This window comes from Hordeum vulgare, chromosome 1H, assembly GCF_904849725.1.
Source record: "Hordeum vulgare subsp. vulgare chromosome 1H, MorexV3_pseudomolecules_assembly, whole genome shotgun sequence".
In the NCBI taxonomy this organism is placed as follows: domain Eukaryota; kingdom Viridiplantae; phylum Streptophyta; class Magnoliopsida; order Poales; family Poaceae; genus Hordeum; species Hordeum vulgare.
This window is the reverse complement of record NC_058518.1, coordinates 20709694-20736352: the sequence shown is the minus strand read 5'-3', so window position 1 is coordinate 20736352 and position 26659 is coordinate 20709694. Positions and strand designations below refer to the sequence as shown.

At 51.7% G+C, this 26659-nt stretch overlaps 2 protein-coding genes and 1 pseudogene across 2 annotated transcripts; 1 reads left to right on the top strand and 2 right to left on the bottom strand.

Annotated features, from left to right (window-relative positions):
- Positions 1 to 976: 976 nt before the first annotated feature.
- LOC123395680 lies at positions 977 to 18403 on the bottom strand. Its single transcript, XM_045090713.1, has 5 exons — positions 18357 to 18403; positions 17966 to 18108; positions 17653 to 17721; positions 16552 to 16640; positions 977 to 1508 (listed from the first exon to the last, which is right to left on the bottom strand). Exons 1-5 carry the CDS (start codon positions 18401 to 18403, stop codon positions 1479 to 1481), a joined length of 378 nt encoding a protein of 125 aa, XP_044946648.1. The 3' UTR covers positions 977 to 1478.
- A 2655-nt stretch (positions 18404 to 21058) lies between these two features.
- On the top strand, positions 21059 to 21992 carry LOC123395673. Its single transcript, XM_045090703.1, has 2 exons — positions 21059 to 21253; positions 21342 to 21992. Exons 1-2 carry the CDS (start codon positions 21059 to 21061, stop codon positions 21990 to 21992), a joined length of 846 nt encoding a protein of 281 aa, XP_044946638.1.
- Positions 21993 to 22842: 850 nt separating this feature from the next.
- On the bottom strand, positions 22843 to 24388 carry LOC123395665 (annotated as a pseudogene).
- Between the last annotated feature and the right edge of the window lie 2271 nt (positions 24389 to 26659).

The following is a 26659-nucleotide window of genomic DNA, read 5'->3' as shown; positions in this document are numbered from 1 at the left end:
ACTGCCATCGAAACCTTCATGGCTTGCTCCCGGGCCGCCGTCCCATCCGTCCACGGTCGTCGGTAGTCCATCCCTGACCGCCACCCATCCGTCCTGGCCACTGCCCGCCCGTCCTGGCCGCCGCCGCCCCGCCGGTCCTGCTAGTCGCCCTACCTGTCTTGGCCAGATTCCGCAACGACAATGGGAGCTAGCTAGCTCCTTGATGGATTCGGCCACAGGAGCTTGCTAGCTAGCTAGCTCGTGGATGTATTCTGCGACCGGGGCTAGCTAGCTAGGTAGCTCTTGGATGGATTCCGCAACGAAGGAGCTAGCTGGATGGATTTCCCGACAGGCGTTTCGTGCGAGCCTCTCTGGACGCCGACGACTTCATATTTGCCAGCTACATGCGTTCTCCGTCGATTTTATAGGAACGAATTTAGCTGGTTTTGAACACGGGCGAGAGGAAGAAGAAGATGTGAGAAAAAAATGAATATTCGATTTCACAGTTTATGTTTAAGGAATCTACTACATATGGTCTTCTATACCTACTAATAAAGGATATAGGTCTTCTTAGTCCGTCATACACTTTTGTAGAAAAGTCCCTGGCCTTTATGAGATTCAACACATGGTTAATTTTTTTTATGTACGATGCCTTTCCCTGCCCGTTTTCTTACATTGCTAACACGCACACACCTCATCATCGACTGTACCAGGTGAGGTTGCTGCACTGCTGGGCTTCGCTACAATATTGGGCTGGCTGCCATGGGCCGTGAGCGACTTGTAAAAAAATATGTGTACGATGCCTTTCCCTGCCCGTTTTCTTACATTGCTAACACACACACACCTCATCATCGACTGTACCAGGTGAGGTTGCTGCACTGCTGGGCTTCGCTACAATATTGGGCTGGCTGCCATGGGCCGTGAGCGACTTGTAAAAAAATATGTAGCTATAGGAGATCGAATTCATTACACCCTGTCCAGTGTAAGGCAGCTGTGCTAACCAACTCGGCATCAATATTTTATATTAAATAGTCCCACATTGTTTCTTTAGATAGTACCACCTATCAATGGATGCCCAAAAATGAGGAATAACACTGGGAAACTAAAAAAGATCTGATAAAACTGAAAAACTAAGGAAAACTGAATAAATAACCTCAACAGATTTTAACTGAGGGACACTGAATAACTAAGAAGAAACTGGGGAATAAAACTGAAACCGAGGGAATGGAAATGATTAAACTCGGGACCAGAAAAGACTGATAAGAGGGAGAAATAAACAAAAGAGAGGACTGTTAGAAAATCCTTGCTACTTCATCACTTGACATGCTGCTTTGAAATAACAAAGAGAGAGGCCTGTTAGAAAATCCTCGCTACTTCATCACTTGACATGCTGCTTTGAAATAACTAAGAGAGAGGACTGTTAGAAAATCCACGCTACTTCATCACTTGACGTGTTGCTTTGTTCCCGGCACTCAACGTTGGATGAGCCGCAATCAGACTCATATACTATCCTTCTGCTGATACGAGCCCTGTGAACATGAAAAAGAATGTATCAAAGGATATCGTACAAATGGAGATGTAGCCAGAGGTGCTCGAAACAGGCTTTCGCCCCGCTTTATAGATAAAGCACAACGATCAGAATCTAACCAACATGTCCGAACAAAGAAATAAAAGAGAGAGTCCGTTGGGGCAACAGCACAGTCCAGCCCAATAAAAGAGAAGGAACAAAAAATGCCCACACAGGGACAAGCTAGGCAGCAAGCAAGGTAGAGGAGAGCCGTCGGGCGGCCGCCATCAGCGCGTCCAGGTAGTGCTGAAGCCGGTCCCGGTCCCGGGTCCTAACGAGCGGATGCCAGTGCTGCAAGAAGGCAAGGAATTTGAAGAACGAGTCAGATGCATGCCGCTGAAACACCTTCTCAATCACCATGTTATTGCGAGTAGTCCAAAGGGTCCACATCATAGCCGCGAAGACCATCCAAAACAGTCGGCGTTTATGGCCGACCTGAGTGCCCCGCACCTGCAGAAAATCTGCAAGGTCAGAGGCCTCCCACTCTGGTCCCAGAGCCTCGGGTACAAAGCACCATAGTGCCTGTGCCGCAACGCAGGAGAATAGAATGTGAGAACTAGTCTCCGGGACATGGCACAGGGGACATATGCCATTACCCGGACCATGGCATTTCAGCACCTCGGTCCCTGAAGGTAAACGGTCTCGGAGAAGCTGCCAAACAAAAATCTTAATCTTCAAGGGCAACGGATCCTACCAGAGTGGGGATAACCACGGGAGGACCGGCATCCTGCACAGCGCCAGGTAGGCCGAACTAACAGAGAATTCTCCCGAGGGAGAAAGACTCCAAGAGACACTATCACTAGCCGCCGAGACCGGGAGGGGAACCACTGCCAAGAGTAATTCCCAGTCCTGGACCTCAACTGGGCAAGGGGACGGCGGAGTGCAACATGCCATCCGTCTTCCAGAGCAGATGCAGAAACAAGGACAGCAGGGTCGGCGCAGATAGCAAAGAGCCTCGGGAAACGGAAGCGTAAAGGCTCTCCCTCCAGCCAGGGATCTAACCAAAACTGGTCCCAAACTCGTCGCCCATCGAGATCCGCAAACCCAACCTAATCTCGTGCTTAATGCTCTGGATAGACTTCCAGAACTGCGAACCATTCGCGAGTGAGCAGGCCAAGAGGGGTCTGCCTCGAAGGTACTTGGCCTCAATCAATTGAAGCCACAAACCCCCATCTCCCTGCAGAATCCGCCAAACCCATCGGAGCATCAGGGCCACGTTCATGCGGCGGGACGCAGGAATGCCTAGGCCCCCTCGATCTTTTGGCACACAGATGTCAGCCCATTTCACCATGTGATACTTGGGTCTACCATTCCCTGCCCGCCAAAAGAATCTAGCCAGCTCCTTATCGAAGGCGTTGTGCACACCTTCGGGCAGGATATACATCCACATCATATACATGGAGAGGCTTGCGAGGTTAGAGCTAATGAGAATGGATTTGCTACCTTTAGACGTGAACCTGCCGCACCAGGGTTCCGCTCGGGACGCTACTCGTCCCACAAGCGGATCAAACCCACTAACCAGAATCCTGGACTCCGCCAGGGGCATTCCCAAGTACGAGATAGGGAAAGCAGCCAGCTTGCAGTTAAGGTTGTCCGCGATCCTGTGCTGCTCAGCCTTAGAGTAGCCCAAGACCACCACCTCACTCTTATCAAAGTTAATCTTAAGTCCAGACATTTCCTCGAAGCAGAGCAAAAGGAACTTAAGATTAGCAATGTCCGAGTTCGTGCCTGAGACCATGATCATGGTGTCGTCTGCATACTGGAGGTGGGAAACCCCACCCCCCGGGATGAGGTGACCAACCACCCCTGGATATGCCCGGCTAACTTTGCCTTATCCAGGATGCCAGCAAGGGCGTCCAGAGTGAGATTAAAAAGCAGGGGGGAGATAGGCTCTCCTTGCTTTACCCCCCTGGAGGCCCGAAAAAAGGGGCCTACTTCCCCATTGATATTGATCGCGGTGCTACCAGATCGTACCAGTTGCATGATCCAGGAGCACACCTCTCGTCAAATCCGCGCCGCTGCATCACTAACCTCAAGAAGGACCAATCAAGACGGTCATACGCCTTTTGGAAGTCCAATTTGAGAAAGACCCCCTTCATTCCCTTGGACGCCACCTCATGGACAATCTCGTGAAGGGCAAGAATCCCGTCATGAATCCTCCTGCCCTTCAGGAATGCAGACTGAAGGGGGTGAGCAATCCGTTCGGCCACAGGGGATAGGCGAGTGGCGCAGACTTTCGCAAAAATACGCGCCAACACGTTAATCACCGTAATAGGCCGGAATTGCCGAATCTCTGCGGCCCCAACTAGTTTGGGGATGAGAGCAATGACTCCAAAGTTAATCCTGCCCATATCCAGTGTGCCTATATAAAATTCATGGAACATGGGCATGACGACCGGGCGCACAGTCTCCCAGAATCGATGGAAAAAAACCACCGGGAGGCCGTCTGGCCCCGGGGCCGAGCACGCCTTCATAGAAGCGATTGCCTGGCCAACTTCCTCCGAGGAAAATGGGAGAGTGAGTTCCGCATTCTCCACGTCGGACACCTGATCAGCTAGCGGCCAGAAGTCCTCACGAAGAGAGGAACCTCCCCGCAGATCAGTCGAGAATAGCTCCCTATAGAAGGAGTAAATATGGGATGAGATGTCCTCTGGGTTTTCCAGAAGATCATCCCCATCCCGGAGGAAAGGGATGACATATTTCCGCCTACGGTCGTTGGCGATGGCCTGAAAGTACGCGGTGTTTGCATCCCCCTTGAGGAGGCAGTTCTGGCCACCTCGACGTTGCCAGAACAGTTCCTCGGACCTGAAAATGCCCATGAGCTCGGCATCGAGGGAGTATCTCCGGGTCCAGTCATCCGGGGACAGACCCGGTCCGTCCGCCAAGTCATCTAGGGTCTTAATTTGGCCTAGCAGGGCCCCTTTACGGGCCCGGAGATCAGCACCCAAGTTAGCACCCCAGCCCTTCATGGCCTGGCGCGCCATCTTGGCACTGTGTTGCCAAATGTCCACCGCACAGTAGACACGCGGCGGGGAAGCGGCAGCCCGATGCCAACGGTCGCGGACCAGCTCGCTGAAACCAGGCTGTTCCAGCCAAAAAGTCTCAAAGCAAAAGCGTCGTGGTCTAGGGGGGACCCTTCCCCCGACGAGAAGAGCAGAGGTGTATGGTCTAAGCCAATCTGCGTGATCGCCCTAAGCCCACACAGGGGGAACATCACTTCCCATTGGGGCGACACAAAGACCCGATCTAGAACACTCCGGATGTGGTCCGCCTGCTTGTTCGACCACGTGAACCTGGCCCCTACACGAGCTATCTCACGTAGCGCCAAGTCCGCAATGCAGTCATTGAAAAGACGCATCCGTGGTCGATCTACATTCGGAGAGCTTTTATCAGAAGCCCACCTAATAATATTAAAATCACCAGCCACCACCACAGGGGTGGTGCACCTATCCACCTTATTCTTTAGCTCGGCGAGGAATTCAGCCGATCGGGCATGGTCCGCCGTACCATAGACGATAATCACCTCCCAGCTGAGGTGGGCACGTCGGTCGGTGATGGCCATGCTCACGAAGAACTCCCCCCGGTCCATGTCCTACACCGAGAACGCCTCCTCCCGAACACCAAGCAGGATTCCCCCAGAGTGGCCCGATGCAGGGAGCCACTGCCAGGAGAATTGGTGACGGGAGAGCCTCTGGAGCTCGAGCATGCTAAAGTCCTGTCGAATCGTTTCCTGCAGACCCACTATGTCAATCTCTTCCTCACGCAAATACTCAATAAGCTGCCACCGCCGGCCAGGGAGGCCGAAGCCCCTGATGTTCCAACATAGGAGCTTCATTTAATAACCTCGTCTGGATTCCTAGGCCCCGCAAGCGGGGCCGATCTAGCCCGCTCGTCAACCGCGGGGCGGGGGAGAGCCTTAGGTGGCCGACCCCGGCGTCCCCGAGAAGAGGGGACATCGGAGGTCGTCGGGCCAGAGGAGGGAGCTCTGGGGCCTGACACACGCTCCTCACCGCGGGTCTCAATGGGGTTGAGACGGGTGGGCGGGCGCCCCCTGGGCTCCCGGGCAGCGGGGAGCCCACCTATGGGCGGCACAGGCCCAACTGCTACCGCTGCCGGAGGTGCGCCACCATCCCTGGTCTCTCTATGACCAGGTTCGGCATGCACCGGGGGAGAGGGGGAATTGGAGCGCACGGCAAGACAACGCACTTCCGCTAACGCCCCCTCAAGCCTCTCTTTCGCACACAGGGCGGAGATCAGCTCAAGAGGGGGACCTTTCTCCCCCCGAAACACGATACCACTGTCCGCAGCCACCACAGCCAAAAGGGGCACCAAATCGCTAGAGAGAACAGAAAACCGAGAGCCAGAGTCAGAAGGGGGGAGGAGGGGAGGCGTACCTCGGAACAGATCGCGGGCCGCAGCACGCCTGGCCGCCAGCTCGGGGATCGTCGGGACGCGGCCGTCCTGAAGGGTCCGGGACTGGTTGATCCGCGCGCTCTGACGTGCCGCCACGACGGGGGAAGCGCCCTCCCGAGGCCGAGAGTGGGGCACGGGAGGGGTCTCAAACACCCAACCAGGATCGACGGCCAACGGAGGGCGCGGATCCGGGGACCCCAAGGTTGGGGAAGGGAGGGAACCCGGAGAGCGCGACTAGCAAACCACCCCTGGCGAGCGCGGGGACGAAGCAGGGCAGACCTCCATACCCACACTCACCTCCTCCTCAACAGCAACCACCGGGATAGGTGAGGCAGGGAGAGAGATCTCCGTGCCTACCGCCACCACCGGCGCCAAAGTACCCACAGTGGAGCCTCCTGCGAGCCCCGACTGACCAGCAACCGAAGGGGCGGGGTTGCGCCGACCGTCTGACGGCTCGGGCGGAGCCCCGACCGTATCATCGTCCCCCTTAGAAGAAGACCCCTCCTCCGACGAGTCCCCCTCCTCGTCAAGCCCCCGTCACCAGGCTCCGGCCCAGACGGGACTGGATCTAGCTGAACAACCGGAGCCGGGGACTCGAGCTCAAAGGTGAGGCGCCTGCCCTTGGATCCAAAGTAGAAGACCAGGGACAGGCCGTCGATCTCAGCAGGAGCCGGACAGAGAATCTCAATGCGGGCGGGGCCATCATCCTCAAAAAAAGCCAGGTCGGCGATGATCAGCTTGCCCACGGGCTCGGAGATGGCTTTCAGAATATGGGTAAGCTTGCCACCCCTCGGAGCCGCACTGCCTCCCCTTGGGAGACCATACACGAGGACCCAGACCTTCTCCAGGAGAGGGATGGGGTCAGGCTCCGCTGTGGCCGCCTGGACGTAGATCATGAGCTGGTCGATAGGACATCGAATGGGACCATGAGAGCAGACCCGGAGGAGCTCGGCCGAGGGGAAGGGGACCGAGAAGACCATGGGAGCCGTCTCAGTCACCTCCCAGGCGAACTCAGAGCCACGAAAGTCTCCAATGTATGCCGCAAGCTCATCCCGGATGAGGTCAGACGAGATCACCAGGCCATCTGGAGTGGGCTGCTCAGGAGCCAAGGTGACCGTCGCCAGGTGAGGCCGAGCTGCCTCCTCCTCAATCTCCGCATCCATGAAGTAGAAGCTACCTCGCTCAGTACCATACCCAAGGTAGACGAGGGTCGTGGGGCACCGCGGGGGAGCCTCGCACTCCGAGCGGTAGTGCCCTGCGCACCCGCAGTTGATGCACATCGTGTCCTCGCGGGAGCGCTGGCGATTGGTCCGAGCGAGGGGATCCAGGGCCTCCTGCTCAGGAGCCCCCGGAGCCCCCGGTGGTGTCACGCAGCCCGCACCGCCGGGGGTAGCAGCAGCGGCCTTCTTCTTCTTCGACTTCTTTTTCTTCTTTGCCGGAGCCGAGGCGGGCATCGGGGCCGCTGGCGGGGCCCCTGGGGACACATGCCTAGCAGGCCCGTCGTCCCGGCGCCAATCCGTGCCCTCCACCCGAGATGAGCGCCAGTCCTCACGACGGACATCAACACTGCGCCTCGAATGATGCCCGCCCCACCGCTCCTCCCGACGGTGGTCCTGGCGGTCTCGCCGCCAGGAGGGCGCCGAGGGCCGAAGAGCGGGGGCCCGAGGCTGGGGGGGCGCGGGGAGCAGGCTCATCCCGCGGCAGAGAGGCAGGAGGGGGGCGAGCCACCAACTCTGCCCGCAGAGCCGCTTCCCGGGCCACGTCAGACATGCGGGAGGCTTCCTGGCGACGAAGGTCCCCCGGCGAGCCCGGTAGCGGCAGGCGGGGATCCCTTGCCGGGTCACGAGGCGGCGGAGAGCGGCGGAGAGAGGTCCCGGAGTAGTATTTCGGGGACCTCCCCGGCCGGGCAGACCCAGCGCGCCCGAAGCGGGACGAGCCAGCACCCCCATCCGGGGCGCGGTCGCGGGCAGCAGGAACAGGAGTAATGTCCAGCTCGGACGAGGGGCCTCGTTTAGGCCGGGCCTGGCCGTCTCTGGCGAGGCGGGTCATCAGGACCTCGGCGTAGGACCGACCGAGGCGGGGAGCAGGGTCCGGCCGGCCTGTAGCCGAGGGGAGCACGGGAGCTGGAGGTCCTGTAGGCAGCGACGCGCCGGGGCGGGCAGCACGTCCAGGAGGCAGGGGAACGGGCTGGCTCCGGCGGGAAACTGACGAGGGGAGCGAGGTGGACACGAGCGCTGCACGGGGCTCGGGCACGGGGGCAGGGAGGGGGATTCGCGCGGGAGGGAGAGACCGGGTGGCGACGCATCGTCTGGGGCGAGGGGAAACCCTACGCCCCGACCTGGCGAGCCGGTGCCTGGGCCACGAGGCCTCTGCTGGGCCGAGGCCCACCGACGGTTTATGCTAGCCAGCACCCACTGGGCGCGGCTGGTAGCCCAGGAGATCTCGCGGGCCGAGAGCGGCGTCGGCCCAGGAGAGGGGCACGCGGCCCACCCGCCCGCTTGCCGGCCCCAGGAGCTAGGGCACAGGGGAGGGCAGAGCGCACGGGCTCCTCCCGCCGCCGACACCGGCGTCGCCGCCGAGGAAGACGGTCGGGCCCCAGCGCCTGGCAATCCCGCACGGGCACCACAACCAGCAGCCGCCGCGGAGGATAATCCGGGCAGCTCGCCAGCGTGGGCCCCCGAGGGACGAGGAGGAGGAACCGGCTTCGGCCAATGGGGAACCCGCAGGGCATCCTGCACGAGCCGGAGCAAGTCGCCTGGGAACACTACCCTGCCTCCAGCGAGCCGGGGTTGCGGCATCCAAGAACTGGTCGAGCTGCGGGGGAGCAAGCGACACCGGCCGCTCCACCCGGCCTTCCCCACCCGACAGAGAGGCAGTTTCGTCGTCTTTATCCGAGTCCTCCATCCAGTCAGCCTATCGACGCGACAGCCGAGGGAGGCAGGGAGGGGGAGCCGCCGGGGGCGTCGGGGCCGCGAGCTCCATGCGGCGCTGGCCGGCGACGTCAGTGCCTCGCGCAGGCTAGTTCCCTCGAAGCTCCGCCATCTCAGTCGCCCTCGGATCTTAGATGTTGACAAAATTGTTCCCTCTGCCCCGCTGCCACGAGTGACTTTTCTAGCCAGAGGTGCTGTTGCAAGCTGATTATATACATGACAATGCCACAGCATTTCAAGTGGACTCTAGTGGCTACACGGATGACTAAGAACATGGCCTATCACAAAATGTATATGGAATAACCTGCATGGAAATATGAGCATGTACAAAACAAAAATGATGTTTTGGTTCTGCGTCGGCTATTAGCAGACTGTGTTGATATTGTAATCGTAGCAGAAGAAGGATTCTTCCAGTGGCTCAGGTGGCTGTACAGAAACCTCCATAATAATCAGTGGATCCTCAAAACTCGAAACGAATACAAGGACTGTCTATTCATTTGATCAAAGAAGAAACAAGGCATATATATGTTGCAGTTCGAATCAGCAGGAACAAACACATGCAGTTAACATATGAAAATATAGTTTTCCTTTGCAAGCAGACATTTATCACATCAAGCATACAGTTTAGATGCCTGGACATATCCAGGTTCCAATTTAGCAGAGCCATCTACCATCCTAGACAGTAGCATTCAGTGCCTTTTACATGTTTATGCTTAACGGTACATCACATGGAAAATAATGCTCATTGAATCCTCAAAAATCACAAGCAATCAGAAAGCTTTCCCATCTCATAGAAGGGAAAACAACCGTCGTCTGAAGTAGAACATATTAGGCAAAAAAGTAGCATATGTATAGTTCTGTTATTCTCTGGAAATAGACTTTTCTTTTCCTACCGGACTAACCCCTTTTCCACTAATTTCTCAACGGAAATAACATTGTTCATTACAGCAGCTAGATCAGATAAAGGAAGCGGGAAGAAGTGGAGACTGGAGAGCGAGTTCGAGCATATAGAGGGAAATCCCTGCAAATGCTTGGCATCAAAACATCCGCTACAGGGCAAAAACCTTCTAACAGCATAAAAGTCATGGAAATAGACATATATACATCTTCTGACTTATATTCAGTGGCTCTTCCTAGCCCATAAGGATTATTTCTGTTTGGAGTGGGGGCAGATCACATAACAAAGCACTATGTCTCGACCGAGCCATACATGGGGCTCACACCGAACCAATGAAAAAAAAATGAGCTCAGATTTGAAAACAAACGTAGCCCTTCTAGCAACATATGGATACCGACGACAACAAACGGAACAAACACAATCTCCAATAGCTATCAAGAGTGTCCAAAACCACAAAAATCAACTTTGTGATGGAATGTACCCTAGAAAAATTGGGGGAAAACAAAATCCACCCAATCTATCAATCTGCCTCCTTCCCCATTGGTACAACTGCACACATCCCTCCCGGCGATTAGCCCCACAATGGTTGACTTTACAATGCATCTCGACAAGAAGAACCAAGGACTCGCCGTCCGACGTGCCACTAGAAATGAAGAACCCAAGAGAAGCGATTGGAAACTTATCCTGCCCGCCGATGGCGACAACTCTGCTTGTCTCCCCATCAACATCCCATGATGGATCGCCCATGGCCTCGCCGCCATGCGCCACCAGCCCCTCTCTCCCCCCATGGCAGCGAGCCACCGCTTCCCCTCGGCTGGCTGGAGGAGACCAAGGACAACGCACTAAGATGGGGGGAGCTAAGGACACGCAGATCCGATAAGAAAATGGAAAAAAGAAGAGAAACTTGAATACCTACCTGGGCGCAGAAAAGGAAAAACAGACAACTGAGAAAACCCGATAAGCAGCCAGACAAGCCACTAAGAACCGACTACATATGCTGGAAGGAAAATCAGCCCCAGTGAACCAATGAAACCCACATGCCAGCGTCGTGATGCACGCTGCATACACACGACGATCAGACCGCTAATCAATGAACATCCCAGCCCTCGGTGCCGCAAGCTGCCAGCCCGGTGGCCCACCCTGCTAATTTAAGACCCATGCACAACCCTTATTGAGGATATCGCTGAGGAGAGCATGAGAGTTCAGATGCGCGCTATCAAACGTGCAGACACTCCTGTGCTTCCAAATCATCCAGCACGTGAGAAGCACAGGAACACTTGCACGTACGTGCCAGACGCAACCAGCAGGTGAGGTTCCAAGCAGGGCGACAAATGGAGCCCTGCCCTTGGAAGGTCTTCATGTAACATGATCAGGCAGAGTAGATTCCCGACTCTGTCCATCTCCGGACAAGGCGGTACGGCTCATCCGAAAGGTTGGCTGTGTCCACTGCCCACCAGAGCAGCACGAACTGATGGAGGTCCGGCAACAAAAGGATGTCGTCAACCCAAACCCCGTTCTAGGGCCACAGTTCATTCTTTGCGTCGACACTTAGAAACCTTGGCGAGGATGCCAGGAACGATCTCCGCCACCGCACTGCCGCCGAGTCAACGGTCAGAGGTCAGACCAAAACCAGCAGGTTAAGCTTGGATGTCGAGACCACTCCATGGCTTGGATGGATCGGTTTTGCTGAACCAAAGTCATCGATCGAGAGCGTAACTTCATGCCCGTACGGTCGAGGTCCAGGATGCCCAGGCCGCCAAGCCCAATAGGCGACAGAGACGGCTCCAATTGACTAGGCAAAGGCCACCCTTGGTTTTGTTTTGCCGAGCCAGCAGCCCAGATAAAGCCGTTGCTTAATGGCCTTCTATTGTGGGGTGAGAGCGAGCAGCTGGTGAATAGGAATGGAAGTGAGCTGTGAGCACAGATTTTATACAACAGTAGTACGACCAGACATGGCAAGGATGTGTGCCTTCCATGTTGGCGACACACTCAACAAGGGGTTGCAGCTGCACACAGGTTGGTCGCCTGACAAAGTGACCGTCAGAGGGATGCCAAGAAACTTGAATGTGAATTCAGTAATCAGACAATCGAACTGGGAGATTTGCTCGATATCCTTGGTCGAGCAGTTCAGGGTCATGTCAGAGCTCTTCAGAAGGTTGGTGACTTGCGAATCACTCCATTACAAGAAAATGAAGCTCAGATACAAGAGATTGGGGAGGAGGAATGAGGAAGGAGGAAGTACAGGAGGTAGGAGAAAGAGGAAGCCGCCGTTTGCCTTTGCCTGATCCAAGCCCGGACAGTCGTTCGCTGCTCTCTGCATGGATATTTGTAGTCAGCCTCCCTTGGTGTGGAACCCAGCCGGGCCCGGCCCATGTTCTGGTCGGTCAATGGGCTTGCGGCCTTGGCTGCAGTTGTTGCTGGGTTGGCTGCCATGTCAGTGCTTTTGGTTGATGTAGCCGTGGTAGCATTTGGGTTGCTGACATCCCCTACACCTTGAGTTAGGCTTGATGCCAAGCCGATGCCACCGAGGACCGCTCGGAGTTCTGGCCACCACTCAACATTCCTCAACAGTGATCAGTTTCTTCCAATGAGTGAGAAATCCAAACTGACAAACTGCTGCCGCCGCCTGGGTCCCATGGCTGCTCAAGGTGACAGGCCCACGCCGTTGCTCAAGTCAAAGTGGGCATAGGTCATTGTCCTACAACAATCAAAATCACCAGCAGTGTAACTCAGAGCATGATGACGCCATGTGGGCTTTGGCTGAAAACACGCCAAACACTCATGTGATCCTTCAATGATGAGCTGCATACATCTTATAGACCACGCCACATAAGGAGCAGTTCCAGCTGATGTACCAAAGGCCACTGGGGATTGATCACCAACATAGAGCACAAGCAGCAGTAGAAGAGGCTTAGTCGCAGGGAACTAACTTTGCTGCACGTTGTTCATTGCTCTGCCTAGAGCCATGTACTCTCCTGGAATTGGATTCCTCTGATACACAGCAAGGGTCTCCGTGATAATGGTGATGCAAGTCGCAGTGGGTAGTAGAATTCTCAGAAATCCATGATATCCCTTCTTGGTGCAATGCCTTGTTGCTATAACCAAACCATCCAGAGCAAAGTTGAGGTATGCAGCTGTGGTACCCCAAGAGAAACACCGCCAACGGGTGGGTGAGGCACTGATAGGACAGCAAAGGCCCAAAACTGAGTCAATTCCAAAAGAACTTCAGCGAGGCTTACACGCTCTGAATTAGTTCTCTTATTGCCTCTGAATTCTGGAATAAAGCTTGGTGGAAAAGGGATGGACCATGGGGGCTTGGACTTGAACATGGGCATATGTTTCCTTCCAACCCATGGGACAGTTGTCGCCCTGGATACTTTATAGCAAAATTTATGTACTAAATGTGTCGCTGGACGAGAACTTGCAAACCTATGAGGTATCCAGGCGATGCATGCATACGGCCCGTTCTCTGAATCAGCTAAGATGTATGACTCCAGCTTACTTAGAAGCAACCAAAATCCTACCATGATGGGTGCCAGAACATAGAGAATAATTGCTCCTGAATTTGTTGCTCTCCACTGTATTATTATGCTGGACTTTACTCTTTTGGACACAACCTGAATGCATGAGTGAACCACTGGAACTATAACTCTCCATTGTAACTGCATTCATGAGCTCTTGAATATTTCCACGGCTTGTAGAATCCTCATATGCATTAGACGATGTGTTTGTTCAACGACTGCAAGCAAGGTAGCAAACTATAGCTTCTTTCATTTTGTTGCTCGAACCAGGACTTGATGTTCACGTGAAAGGTACAAAACTAGGAGTACTGCACAGAATACCAAGAAGTATGTGGTGCCCCTGTACAAGATACAAGCAAGCTACCCCGCAATGGTCTAATTCCCACATGTTACTCACTTGCGCAATCATGTCCAAATAGAATGCATAGGCAGTTTGATAAGAGATAACTGTTTCACCTCCTTCCAGTGGCTGCTCTAAACTGTATGGAGAAAACTGCAGATCCTTGTAGTGTACTTGTTCCCAGTGTATTACTTCTGAACCCAGAGTTTCCGGGTCCCAAGAAATCAGATAACCTGTATGTACTATAGCAAATGTTCCATGGCAAGAAATTCCCTCCAACCCTGCCATACTGAAAACCTGCAGACATATCCAATGCCCACTTGACTTGCCCAGTGCTGGATTGCGTTCTGCAAATGACTCCCGGCGCTCTGTACCTCTGCATTATGTGGTGCATGATCAGAGGAATACTGATTTTGCTTGAACTGCACTAACTGAAGAGCATTTTTGCTTAATAGCTCTGTGCTCAAAGTACCTGGGTTCTTCACGCTCTGAAACAGATGCACAACCACAGTAGCATAGTAAGTAGGACGTAACCACGCTTGCGATTCATTCCTCATCCTGAGCCGGGCCACCACACATATCCAGAGTCACCATAGACACACCCGCTAGCTATATATGCCATGGAACAGGGTAGCGTTGTTCACAAAAATCTGCACTGGAACAGGGGGCGGTCCTTGTTGTTGCTGGGTGTAAGATGGACGCATGCGCTCATCGCACAAGTGGTCAAGTACTCCCGTCGGGCAGGTGGCGGATGTCGGGGCATCGGTGGCAGTAATCAGAGGGTTTACCAAGTCGATCTCATGTGCGGGGAATTCTGCCGAGTAGTTGGTTGGTGCCGGTGTAGTAAGGTTGCTGGAGAAGCTGTGGTCCAACTTTCTCGTTGCTGGGGGGGGAGGTGTTGAAGGAGGGTAGCGGTGAGTCATCCAGTTCCTGCATGCTGGCCTTGGGGTCGACGTTGGTTGTGGTCACCATGGGAGGGACGACCTCGGCGGTAGAGGGATGCGCGGGTGCCAATGGATGGCGTCGCCTGCGCCGTTGTGGTTTGCTCGACCTCCTGGTGGATGAGATCGAGCGCGAGCTCGGAGTGGACGGTGGTGGCGGTGTCGTGGATCTTGGCAAAGCTGGAAACGGCGTAGACCTGGGTCAAGCACTCGGTCGAAGAGGTGACGGGCGCCATCTCGGTGCAGATGGGGGATGTGTGGTGGGCGACCGCAGGGGCCTCCCGGGCCTGGGTGGTGGTGGAGAAGGCATAAGGAACGACCGCAGGGACGGTGGTGCCGGTAGAGAGGCCGCCATCGAAGGAGCGCGTCGGCGGCGCGGCGGTGCTCCTGTCAAATACTTGGCGAGCAGGGCTGCCCGAAGCTGGAGCTTCATGTCTAACTCGTCGAGTTGCGCCCTAGTCTCGGTCCTGAGCTTGTCAAAACGGCCCTCTGATTGTGCGCGCGACACCAAAGAACTCTTTTGAAAGAAAGGCAGCGATGTCTGTCTTATATTCAAAACGGCCGTTGGGCGGCAAGAACATATATACTATAACTGAAGAGCAAGAAAGAAGGAGAGAAAGGATCGAAAAAGGCAAATGGAAGCAGCGGTAACTAGATTAGCCGGCAATTTGGTTAGCCCAATTAAGCGAATAATTTGCCGATGATGTTGATGAGGGCTTAGTATGGGCAATCCACGTCAGGTCTCTTGGTGTGCTTGGTACTGAGGGCTCATTGGAGAGCGAGTCCCGCTCAAGATTATCCCTGCCAACATTCTAAGAGGGGAAGTCTGTTTGGATAATCTTATAATTTGAGAACTGGGGGAAGCCTTTTGAACCACATTTGGGCGCCAAACTACTCTCAAGTCTCAAGAACAAGTTATGGCTCAAAAGCATAGTTTTAAATAGCCCGCTATAGCCCCGCTATAGCCTCGCTATAGCCTTTTCAGCAGGGTGCCGCTAAATGGTATCATGTACAAATATGCCGCTATAGCCCGCTATAGCTGATTTAGAGGCTCGCCGCTATTTGCCGTAGCCCGCTATTTAAAACATTGCTCAAAAGACATACGTAATACAATGGCATTGACCAATTCCTGCTATGTTCAAAGTTCAGATTTTGTAGTTCGAATTTATAAAGTCGTTCGCAAGGATACCAAACACGAGCAACCAACAATCAGTTGCCCGCATACCAGATTATCACCTAAAGGAACTTAGCTTGTACTTACTAAAGTTTATTTCAAGCAACTCTATTCCGTTCATAATTGATTTATTAGTTTTATCTTCATTTAACTTATTACCTTATTTTTCTTCCTTGGGATGTATCATGCGGGCCTCTGAACCAGTTACCACAAAAGTGTACAGAGTCTCTCAATGTAGTAGCCATTTCTTATGAGTGACTAACCTAAAAGGTTAATCTTACAAGATTAATAAGAGAGAAGTTATGGGTTCTCTTGCTCCTAGAAAAGATGCTCAAAGAGGGAAGATGTATTTAAAAGCAATGCTGAGATATGCAATGCATTTAACCATACATATTCGCCGTTGATTAATCACCCATGTTCTGTTTAATTAAATGTAAAGGTGAAGGGGAGCAGCTTCTCGAGTTTCGTACAAGATTTGTCTTCGCTCTGGAATACTTATGGTTTGCCTTTTTTCTATAGAATTTTTAATATTTACTGCTGCACCCAAATTGCATCATGTACTGTTAGGTTATGATAATGTCCTTTGCTAATGAACAACGGTTTACACTTCAGTAAATATCCTTTTTTTTCCTTTGAGATCTTCAGTAGCTATGAAGTTCTTCTACCCCATTTACGTCGGACTAGAAGTTAATATAGATAGAAACTGAACCTGGCTGTTCAAGTTCTTCTCACTTTTTTGCAAAGTGCATGCGACTTATCTAGATTTACATGTACATAGTTCAGATTACCGGATTGTTGCTGCGTAGTTTGTTGATTCTGGAGCCAAGATGGCATCTTCTCTTGATGCAATAGATGATCCTTTTATGAAACTTCACACCTGAAAGAGAAGAGCATAAGAGCTGGACTAATTAAAAGAAAGCACAAAGCTGCTTGCTTGCAGTCTTGACAAATTTAAGACTGTAAAAGGATAAGAAAAAAAAATCAAAAGACACTGAAGCGGTTTCTTCTATATACAGTTTTTTTTTTTAATTTTAGCAGCTCATAGTAACAGATTCACATTCACAAAAGGACGATGCTACCAGTAGATCATTTCTTATCATGGAGCTAGGTACCATGGTGTCATAAGGTATATTCACACAATATCTTGAGGAACATTACTTGATGTATTATGCTTGCCTTGAATGTCTTAAGCTCGTAGTTCATAAAGAAGAATATCCGCAGCTAGGTAATAGTACTGCATCAAGAAGTGGTGGTATCTAGAAAATCAAACTTGTTATCTCAGATGTGGTGGTACCGGCCAGAATCAATTTTCTCCCCCCAGACTTGGGTGAGAATAATGATTGGTACCATCCAATTCCTATCGCGAGACATGTATCTGATTTTAAACAAGAGTACTAAATATAGGGATTTCACACATGACAAGAAAGTGCATTTGAAACATGGAAATAGTATGTATATATAGTGTACTGTGGGATAAATGCAGTCTATTCAGGACATGAGCTGTTTTTAACAAAATAATATGAATAATTTATATTCCCTGGAGATATGTATGACAATGTAGTTATATTTTGTTCATACAATAGGATAGCAACAGATTACTACCAGCACAACAATTGCAACTGGATAATAATTTGCAATTCATCCACAAAACATTGATAATAATAAAATAAATAAGCATGGCAGAACATCCATTGCTCTCTCTAATGGTCGTTTTAGCAAATTCAGTTGAAAGTTTCCAAACTCAAGCTAAATAAAGAAGAAGAAGAAGTAGTAGCTTTTATATGCAAATGCAAGTAATAAATGTAATCTGAGACAAACCTTTTTGATGGTTTGTACTGGACTGGGCAACAAAAGAGAAGTCTCTCCTTTTTTTTTTTGATATAACTTACCACTCATGTCAAGTGGTCGAAGTCTCTCCTTCTTGACCTTCCCCCCAAATTTGTCTGTGACATACGTATCTGATTAACGAAGACGGATCGAACCAGTTGGTAGTCAAATTCTAACTGCAAGTAGCATGAGAAGAATATATATGGGAGCATAGGGTGAAGATCCCAGTCTAGAATTACATCAAAAACCTCCAGTGCAACTCGCAGGTTGCTGCTCCTACGATTAATTAGGATGAGCGCGTGGCCGTGGAGACTTGAGTAGGGTACACTACACTACACTTGGGGACAATGGAGGGGACGGAGGGCGCTGACTGACCTGCTCGCAGGCGCTGCGCTTGCCGAGCTCCTCGAAGAAGCGGAGGAGGCCACGGGCAACCACCTACGAGGCCACGAGGTCGTCGACCAGGACGCCGCCGGGTCGCAGCCGGCGGAGGGGAGGGGACGGGGCGAGGGTCCGAACTCCGAAGCAGACAGCCGCGACCGCGATGTCAGGACCCGAGAACGTGTTATCTGAATATAATCCATCGCTGCAACTCTGTTTCAATTAGTACAGTAGTAAATTTCATTCAAGCGGCTAGTTGTTGGCGGGAAGCGCTCATTGCCAATGCCGCCCATCTTCGATCAGAGGTAAAATCGACAAATCTGAGTGAAAAATCCAACTGAAAAAAATTTACTTTTTGTGCGACGTTTAACACTTAGTGCCATACTTAGCCGTAGGTGACACACCCCCGGCCACGCTGACGTCCGACCCCATCCACCCCAAGCAGTGTGACGGCTAAGCCGCAGGGTTACACTTACGACGGTGTGGCGCTGAGCGCTGCCACTTAAATCTGTGGCCGCGGCTGCTCCTGCTCAGCAACAACCGCCATCGTCGGAGCTCTCCGGGCTCGAGAGCCTCATGCTGCTCAACCTCCGGAACAACAGCCTCACCGGCGGCCTGCCGGAGTTCGTCAAGGGGATGCCGGCGCTCCAGGACTTGCTGCTCTCGAGCAACCCGCTGCTGGGAGGCACCCTGATGCAGCATGGCTAGGAGAAGATGGTGAGCCTGGCCCTGGCCACGCTCGACCTGCCCATGCTGCGGTTCCTGGCGCTGGACCACAACCGGTTCTCCGGCACCGTACCGGGCAAGCTCGCCGCGCTGCCGAGCATCGGCGCCATGTACATCAACGGCAACAACCTGACGGGGATGCTGGAGTTCTCGGCCCGGTTCTACCAGAGGATGAGTAGCAGGTTCGCCTCCTGGGACAACCCCAGCATGTCCTGGTGCACGGCGGAGACGGCCGGCGGCGCGCTGACCGACGTGGCGGTCTGCAAGGACATCGGCGCAAGGTACGGGATGGATGGGGGTGGGAGGAAGCCCGAGGCGGCGTCCTCCTCATCAGCTGGCATGGTCACCGTGCTCCGGTGGTCGGTGCTGGTTCAGTGGATGGTGATGTTGTTGTAGACAACAAGCTCGGATTTACCGATATGATAGTACTGATGTAGGTAGAAAGAAGGACACGCTGTGGCGAGGCTTGCATGCCCGACAGCGCGATGGGGGAAAAGTCCAAAAAAATCATTGAACTCATACCCCTGAAGACGTAATCCCTGAAGTTTGCACTCTTAAATCAGTAATTTCGGTCTAAAAATAACCTTGACAGCATTCCCAAACAGGGATTGCATGCGTGGGAAGTGAGGGTCGGGATTGGGTTTTTTTCTTTCTTTTTTCGGACGGAAGGAGAACGCCTTGTTGCTGCATAGAGGATGGGCCGGCCCAGCTTAACAGCTCATTGACTCATTTAGACCACGACGGTCAATCACCCAGCCCGACGAGGGATTCAGTCGAGGAGTGTCTCCGTGCCTTCTGCTCTGCTTTGACGACGGCAATGGCGACAGCCGGGTGATCGGCGGAAGCGGCAACGATCAGGGCGGCGACTAGGGTTACGATGCCCGGCGGACGTACGGCGACGTGTGTGAAATACAAGGCGGCGACCGGGGCGACGTGGGGGGTGGCGGCGACTAGGGTTACGATGCCCGGCGAGCGTACGGCGACGGGTGTGAAATACAAGGCAGCGACCGGGGCGACATGGAGGGCGGTGGCGACTAGGGTTGAGACGCCCGGCGGACGTACGACGACGGGTGCGAAATACGAGGCGGCGACCGGGGCGACGTGGAGAGAGGCGGCGACTAGGGTTACGACACCCGGCGGACGTACGGCGACGGGTGCGAAATACAAGGGCGGGCGTAGCGTACGTACGGCGGATGGTGGGTATTCCTATACCCAATATGAAATTACCATCCTACCCAATATATGTTTTAGGAGGGGGTTGCACGGAAGCACTATCCATGCTGCTGTAATTATGAGTAGTATTTTCTTACTTGTTAGATATAAAATCTGCATTGCATTTGTTAAAAATAAGATGCCATAGGTTTTTGTTACCCATGCTGCTGTAGTTACGTACCACAGCAGGAGCAGCGCTTTAAAACTCAGGCTCGGCCTTTTTATCTTATTATTACTAGTACAAATGCCCGTGCGTTGCACCGGGTGAAGAAAGAGGCATAACCAACTTTATATTTCATTGTGCACCATTTTATATATCCAGTTTTAATAGACATCGATAATAAGGTAAAATTGATTATTGTTTTTTGTAGAATCAAGTTTGGACGTGAAGAAGCCAACTTAGCGTTCTTCATCATATGGAAGAGAAGTTTTGCATGAAATAGTAATTTCCTTATTTTTAATAGAAGTTAAGGTTTAAATCAAAACTGGAATACTTCTTTAATCTTACCTCTTACCCTATTAATAAAGCATGCAGTGCTTGTGCCGTACGTCGTGGTAGTTTTACAGAAACCCCTCTGAAGTTTCTCAAAATCAACCCGCACTCCGGATCTAAGTGAGAAAATGAATCGTTTTTTATACTTTTACATAAAACCCCCTGTGGTTTCTGAAATCAACCCGTAGTCAGGATTCCCGGTGCTGGAGCTGCGATGAGCCGACGACGGCCAGGCCGAGCTAGGCCTTGGGGAGGGCACAGCCAGGCCGAGGCGAGGAGGCATGGCGACGGCAGCAGGGGCCCAAGCGCGCACGAGGAGGCATGGCGGCGGCAGCAGGGGCTCTCTGGCACAGATCTCAGGGGGGAATCGCGGGGACAGGTCGGAAGAGCGGCGAGGGGCGCCGCGACGGGAATCAGGACGACACAGATCAGCGTGGAGCGACGCTTCTCCCTCCCATGGCGAGGTCCGCCCGCAGTCGCGCCTGAAGCCACGGCCGACCTTCAGCTTCGCCTTCGAGGTGTCAGGCGTGTCGCGGTTCACGCACCGGATGACTATGGCGGCGGACCATCGTCGGGCTGGAAATGCCGGCAATCGCGGCAGTGGGGCGTAGTATGACGACGGATAAACAGCGGCCGTTCCTTTATTCTTGCAAAAGATGTCGTTTTCATTGGCAATTAAAGTAACTTCTATTCGTGGGACAATGCGCATGCATATAAAGCCTCCTCCCTCAGATCAAATATGGTATGGATTTACATCAATGCTAGAGCTTATGTGGGAATTGGAGTATTCAGTTGGGGACAGGAAGATCACCAACAGCCACGTCGCTTCGCTTATCAGCAACAGAATCAAGGTGTCCCTTCAACTTACTTGGTCTGATCACCGTGTTACTTATTTGTGAAGCCTGTATGCTTAATTCCGGAACATGCCCTACCCTACAGGCTTCGCTTCACCAAAGCTTGGTACTGCCGAATTGTGAAAGTATTCCTATGTCATGGATGATATCAGAGAAGGATGATTGGATGCCTCGCAGAGTTGCACCTTTTATATGGCTGAATCGTGAACACATACACAGCAAGGCAGCAAGCAGTCATAGTTCAGACATGAGAAAGCTCCAGCCTGATGATGTTGCCGCACTAAAGGTCAGTTCCAACAGTGAAGCTAGCAAATCAAGTCCACCTGCTCCTTCAAATAGAAGCAACGAGGAACCGCTGAAGAAGGTGACATCCACTCGTTGGCCTAAACAAGAACCCAGAACAGAAGCATCAACCAGCTCCGGTTCTTCCCTACCTTCGGAAGCTGAACTTTCTAACCAGTTGATGGCGCCGCTGCTGAGAACCGGGGAATTCGAGGAAGATGCTTATGAAAATGCAGCAGTGGGCTCTTCTCTTCAGGTAGTAGCGGTGGTACCTGCTGCGCATCGGCGACCGCCATTGTCATCCTCTGCTTCTCTTGGGGAGTATGACCTGAAGAGGAAAGGCAGCAAGCGAGCTGCGGTGATCAGTTTGGGGAGGAAGATGAGCGGCAAATTGGAAGAAAAGACACGGCACATTGTCGATAAGATTAAGGAGAGTTCTGGAAAGGAGCAATAGCTTGGAGACAAACACCCAGTTAGTTAGAAGTACATATTTACCAAAATTTATATTCTTGCTTATTCCTCTGCCGGAATTGGAAATTTAGAATGTCCACTGTTAAGATGTTGTACAGTCTGGGAATTGTGCTCATGGTTTTAGGGAGCCATTGATATCCCAGCATAGTTTACAGTATACATATCTATACGCGGCAATTACTCCTAGGAAGAAATTGGAGAGTTTGCAATTACATAAATGTATTAGTTTGTGGGGAAATGACAAAGTTGTGTGTAGCATTTATACTGATGAAATACAAAATGAGACTCCATATGTGAAAAATTGCATTGGAAACTAAACATATGTTTACAAGAAAATCACGTTATTTATTTATAGTAAGTTAAAAGAGGAATAATTGGATGAGGTGCTTTTGCTCCCAGGTCATATGATCCACGGATGAATATTAAAATAGTTAAAACTTCTGAATTTATCTGATAATGTGTGTGTTCGTGTCTTCTATGTGCGTATAATGTTTCATGAAGATAACACATATTATGCCCCGTTTTTTAGTGGGAAACATACATTATGCCCTGATTTTAGTGGGAAACATATATTATGCCCTTGACAAGAGAAAAAACAAAGTGCTGGAAAAAATAACCTTTTGAAGCACCATTTTCTTTTGTTTGAACACAAGTTACAAAACTTGTTCATTTTCGTAAAGTTCCATGCAAACAGAGGATAAAGTATGTGTCCAAATGTTCTCAGAACCTTTTGACTTTCTAGGAAATCACTTTTCTTTTTTTAAGCCAAACATGTTCTCCTACTGCCATTTTGAATGACCGTAAATAAAAGTAATAATAACCGAATGCCACGGTTAATGTAACCTTCTTTGTAAACCTGCTTCCTTCGTCGCTGCCATAGCAAAGATAAAGCAAATAGATTAATGATCGGTTTATGGAGCAAATCTTTTCTTTATCTTTACTCGTTTCCAAACAGATTTCCCTCAATGTACATACACCAAAGCAAACAAGAAATGATGCACCTGCCCCATGCAACCACTACGAAATTACCCTCTAAGCTGGCAAGCTTATACTCTCAGTGTGAGGTACATAATAAATGATAAACATATAAAAAACTCAAAATAAAAAACTCATGTACTTAATGAAATTGGGGGCCAGCTCTTTAACTCAAAATAAACAAATGAAACGGTTCTCACCTTCAGAAAGGTGTCATCTAATGCTTGACATTTGAGTATCATGCTCTGGAAATGACTCCTTTGGCTTATCATCAATAACTGAAATGAAGAGTAGAATTTTAATGCAGCGGAATTTAAGCTATATAAACGAATATGCGCAATAGCTTAAGCAAGAAAAGGTAATATTTTAAAGGAATTGAGATCATACCAACTACTGTAATGCTTGCTCCATACTTCTTTGCTAGAGAAGCGGTTGTGGCTGCAGCCTGGCACATCATCAGCCATTATGGGTAAGCCAATTTAAAAAGAACAACTATTGCACTCCATGAAGGAAAAAAGGATCAGCCAAGAGTCATTCCTTCAAAGAAAACTATGGTTTAACTAATGGGCATAATAAAACTGCCCTGGAAATTGGCCACAATGTTTAGAGTCCCCTAAACTATCAATGCAGTATACATATACATGATTCTTTAGCAATGAAACGCAAACAATCAAATATCAGAAAAAGGAAACAGACATGTCTTGTGCCTTCTGAAAGGTAAGGGTTGCGGTCGGTGATTGGAAGTAGAACATGCTTAACTTGGGAGAGAGCATCAATCGCTAAAGCACTTGGAGATTCATTCACTTCAGCCCTTACTGGTTACAAACAAAGTTGCAAACAGACATCAAACGGTAGGCAAACATATATAAATAAATAAAGGTTGTTCATTAAATTTTCTTTACAGGTGCTGTTAATTTCCAGTTTGATTACAATTTTCCCTGGTAAGTAGAAAGCCAAAACATGGTCAGGATTCACTGCAATCCACTAACTTGGGTGCAACAAACGAAGGCTACTACATTGTCAGGATTCAGGAACCATCAGAAGCATAAGTAGGCTTGGTTCGACACAAACATTCTAACATCATCGTAAAATCATTACTGACAACCCGACTTCAAATCAGATTGAAGGAAATAGTTTTTAAGGGCGAAAGAACTAATCTTGAGCACACGGAGTGAGCACGAAGCCACGGCCTAGCAATTAGCATAGTAAATCTCAGGCCGACTCCAGTGAGAGCGGTTTCAAGACAAGCTGGTTGAAGCATAGACAGATACCTCCGTGTCGGGCTCCCCGACGCCGTAGCCAGATGCCGCCCTTCCTGTTGACCGGTGGGGAGGCGAGCTCCGGGGCGTGGCTCGCGCGGAGGCCGGAGGCCGTCGCGGGCGGGAGCGAGCTGGCGAAGGCCATGGGGGGTCGCAGATCCGGGAGGGAGGCACCGGATCTGGCCGGGGCGGCGCGAAGTAGGAGGTGCCGGGCCGGAAGGGCGCCCACTCGGGCTCGGACATGCGGGCCATGGCGCCGTCGATGGCCTCCTCCAACCGTCGCTTGAGCGCGCCCGCGCCCTCCCCGGTCGCCGGCGACGCCCCCGCCGCGTCCAGCTCCAGCACCATCACGCCCCCCGCGCCCGGGAGCCACGTGTGGTGGGCGCGGCGGCCCGCGGGGGCCGTGGCCAACAGCCGCCGAGAGCATAATCCCTAGTTTCTCAAAGTGGAATTTGTGCTCCTTTTTATGTTTAGCATAATGAACTTTCTGTTTTGTTTTTTCAACACGAACTTTGTAAGTTTTGCAGACTAAACTTTCTGTCTTTTTTAGCACAAACAACCTTGCCTATGCAACAGCAACAAGCAAACAGAGTAGCACAAAAAAAAGCAACACCATCACCTACACGAGTAGCACTAAGTTTTTGCATATTGTGGGAATGGAGTGCAGTGCACACACACGACTCGCAACACACACGAGTAGAAGCACAAAAGACGTGGTAAGCAGCCTTATTCTTCACTACAGGAAGCATTATTTTTAGTAAAGAGCTGATGAAATAGTGTATCATAGTGAAAATTCAATTATGATTCAAAAGAAATTTAGAACAAGCTGTGGCACAAGTCCATAACATGAAGAACATTCGTTGTTAGAAGATTTTGAGGAGCACTCCCACAGGAGAGGGCACAACGTTTTTTTGGCGCAGAGGCGTGGACTCAAAGCTCTGCAGTAGGGGAGGAGCTGCGGCCAAGAAACTTGAACTGTAGTGGAGATTGACCAAGGTGATGCACCAACGACGAATTTGGCTGTAGCTCTGACCGATGAACATCATGTGGAGGCGTAGTTTACCTGCAGTAGTATGGGGGAGATCTCGATGTGAGGAGGAAGAGGGTCACCCTGGTCGGCGATGAAGCTCCGGTTGGTGCTCTCCCCGACGGACACCGAGTTGTGGCCGGCGAGGACCGCTCCTTGACGGGTGTCAGCTCCTTGAGGGCGAGCTGGTGGCGGCGGATCTGGGAGACGAAGGTAGTTGGGGAGGAGGCGGCGGATCCGGGAGGCAAAGGTGGTTGGGGAGGAGGCGGCGGCGGGAGGCGATGGTTGTTGGGGAGGAGGCGGCGGATCCGGGAGGGGACAGTGGCTGGGGTCTTCAGATCCAGGTCGAGGGCGGCGCGCCGCCGGCGGGGGTGGTTTGGTGGCCCGGGAGCCGCGTGTGGTGGGTGTTGCGGCCCGCGGGGGCCGTGGCCAACAACCGCCGGGAGCACGGGAGGAGCCAGCAGCGGCGGAGGTCCCTCTGCGCCCGCTGGAGCCGGCGGCGTCGCCATTTGCGGGGTGGGGGTTGTGGGGAGAGAGGGGGGAAAGGAGGGACGAGTTAGTTTGGATAAAATATAGGGGGTTTTGTGCAAAACGTAAAATAACGGTTCGACTTGACTTATAGAAGGACTGCGGGTTGAATCCTTGAAAACGGAGGGGCTTTTTTGAAAAACGGCCACGACGGACGACAGATATTAGGGGAGAGGGAGATATCCCCGTCCCTGTTGCCGCCTCTGAGCGAGCTGAGCTGATCCGGTTCTGCTCCCTATCCCACGACCAGAGTGAGGCCATGCATGGTCAGAGCCTGGCGCTCGTACGTGTCTGGTCCGTATATATACACAGACTTTGTAGCCGGAGCCTAGGCAGCGCTAGCCAGTACAGTCCGTGATCCCTCAGCGCCGGAGGAGGATGGGTACGCAGTGGCTACCATAGAAAGGCCACCAAAAGACTTTCCTGTTTAGAATGGACGAAGCCGTTGGTGAAGAGGGGTAGCCCAGAATTTACAAATTTAGCCTAGAGCCGGACCTATCAAATAACTTTTCATACCTTCAATTAATACCCTCGCTGCAATAGTCTCATTCATCTTTCTAAGGACAACTCCAAAGCACGCAACAACCCCATCTGAATGCCCCTTTTTTTCGTATTTCGCTCCTTTAGGTCAGGAAAACGGCATGTCCGTCCGCTTTTGTTCGGATTTCGTTCGTCCGGATCAAGAAAACGGATCCGTCCGCGTGCGGTCATGCTATCATCGGTGCGCCCACCGTATCCCAAAGTGTTCGCGTGGTCGGACTTGAATTTTGTCCAAAAATACACAAATTAATGTTGCAAATAATATAAAACCATAAATAAAAACATTAAAACGTTCACATGGCCACGGTAGTCAAGTTCAAC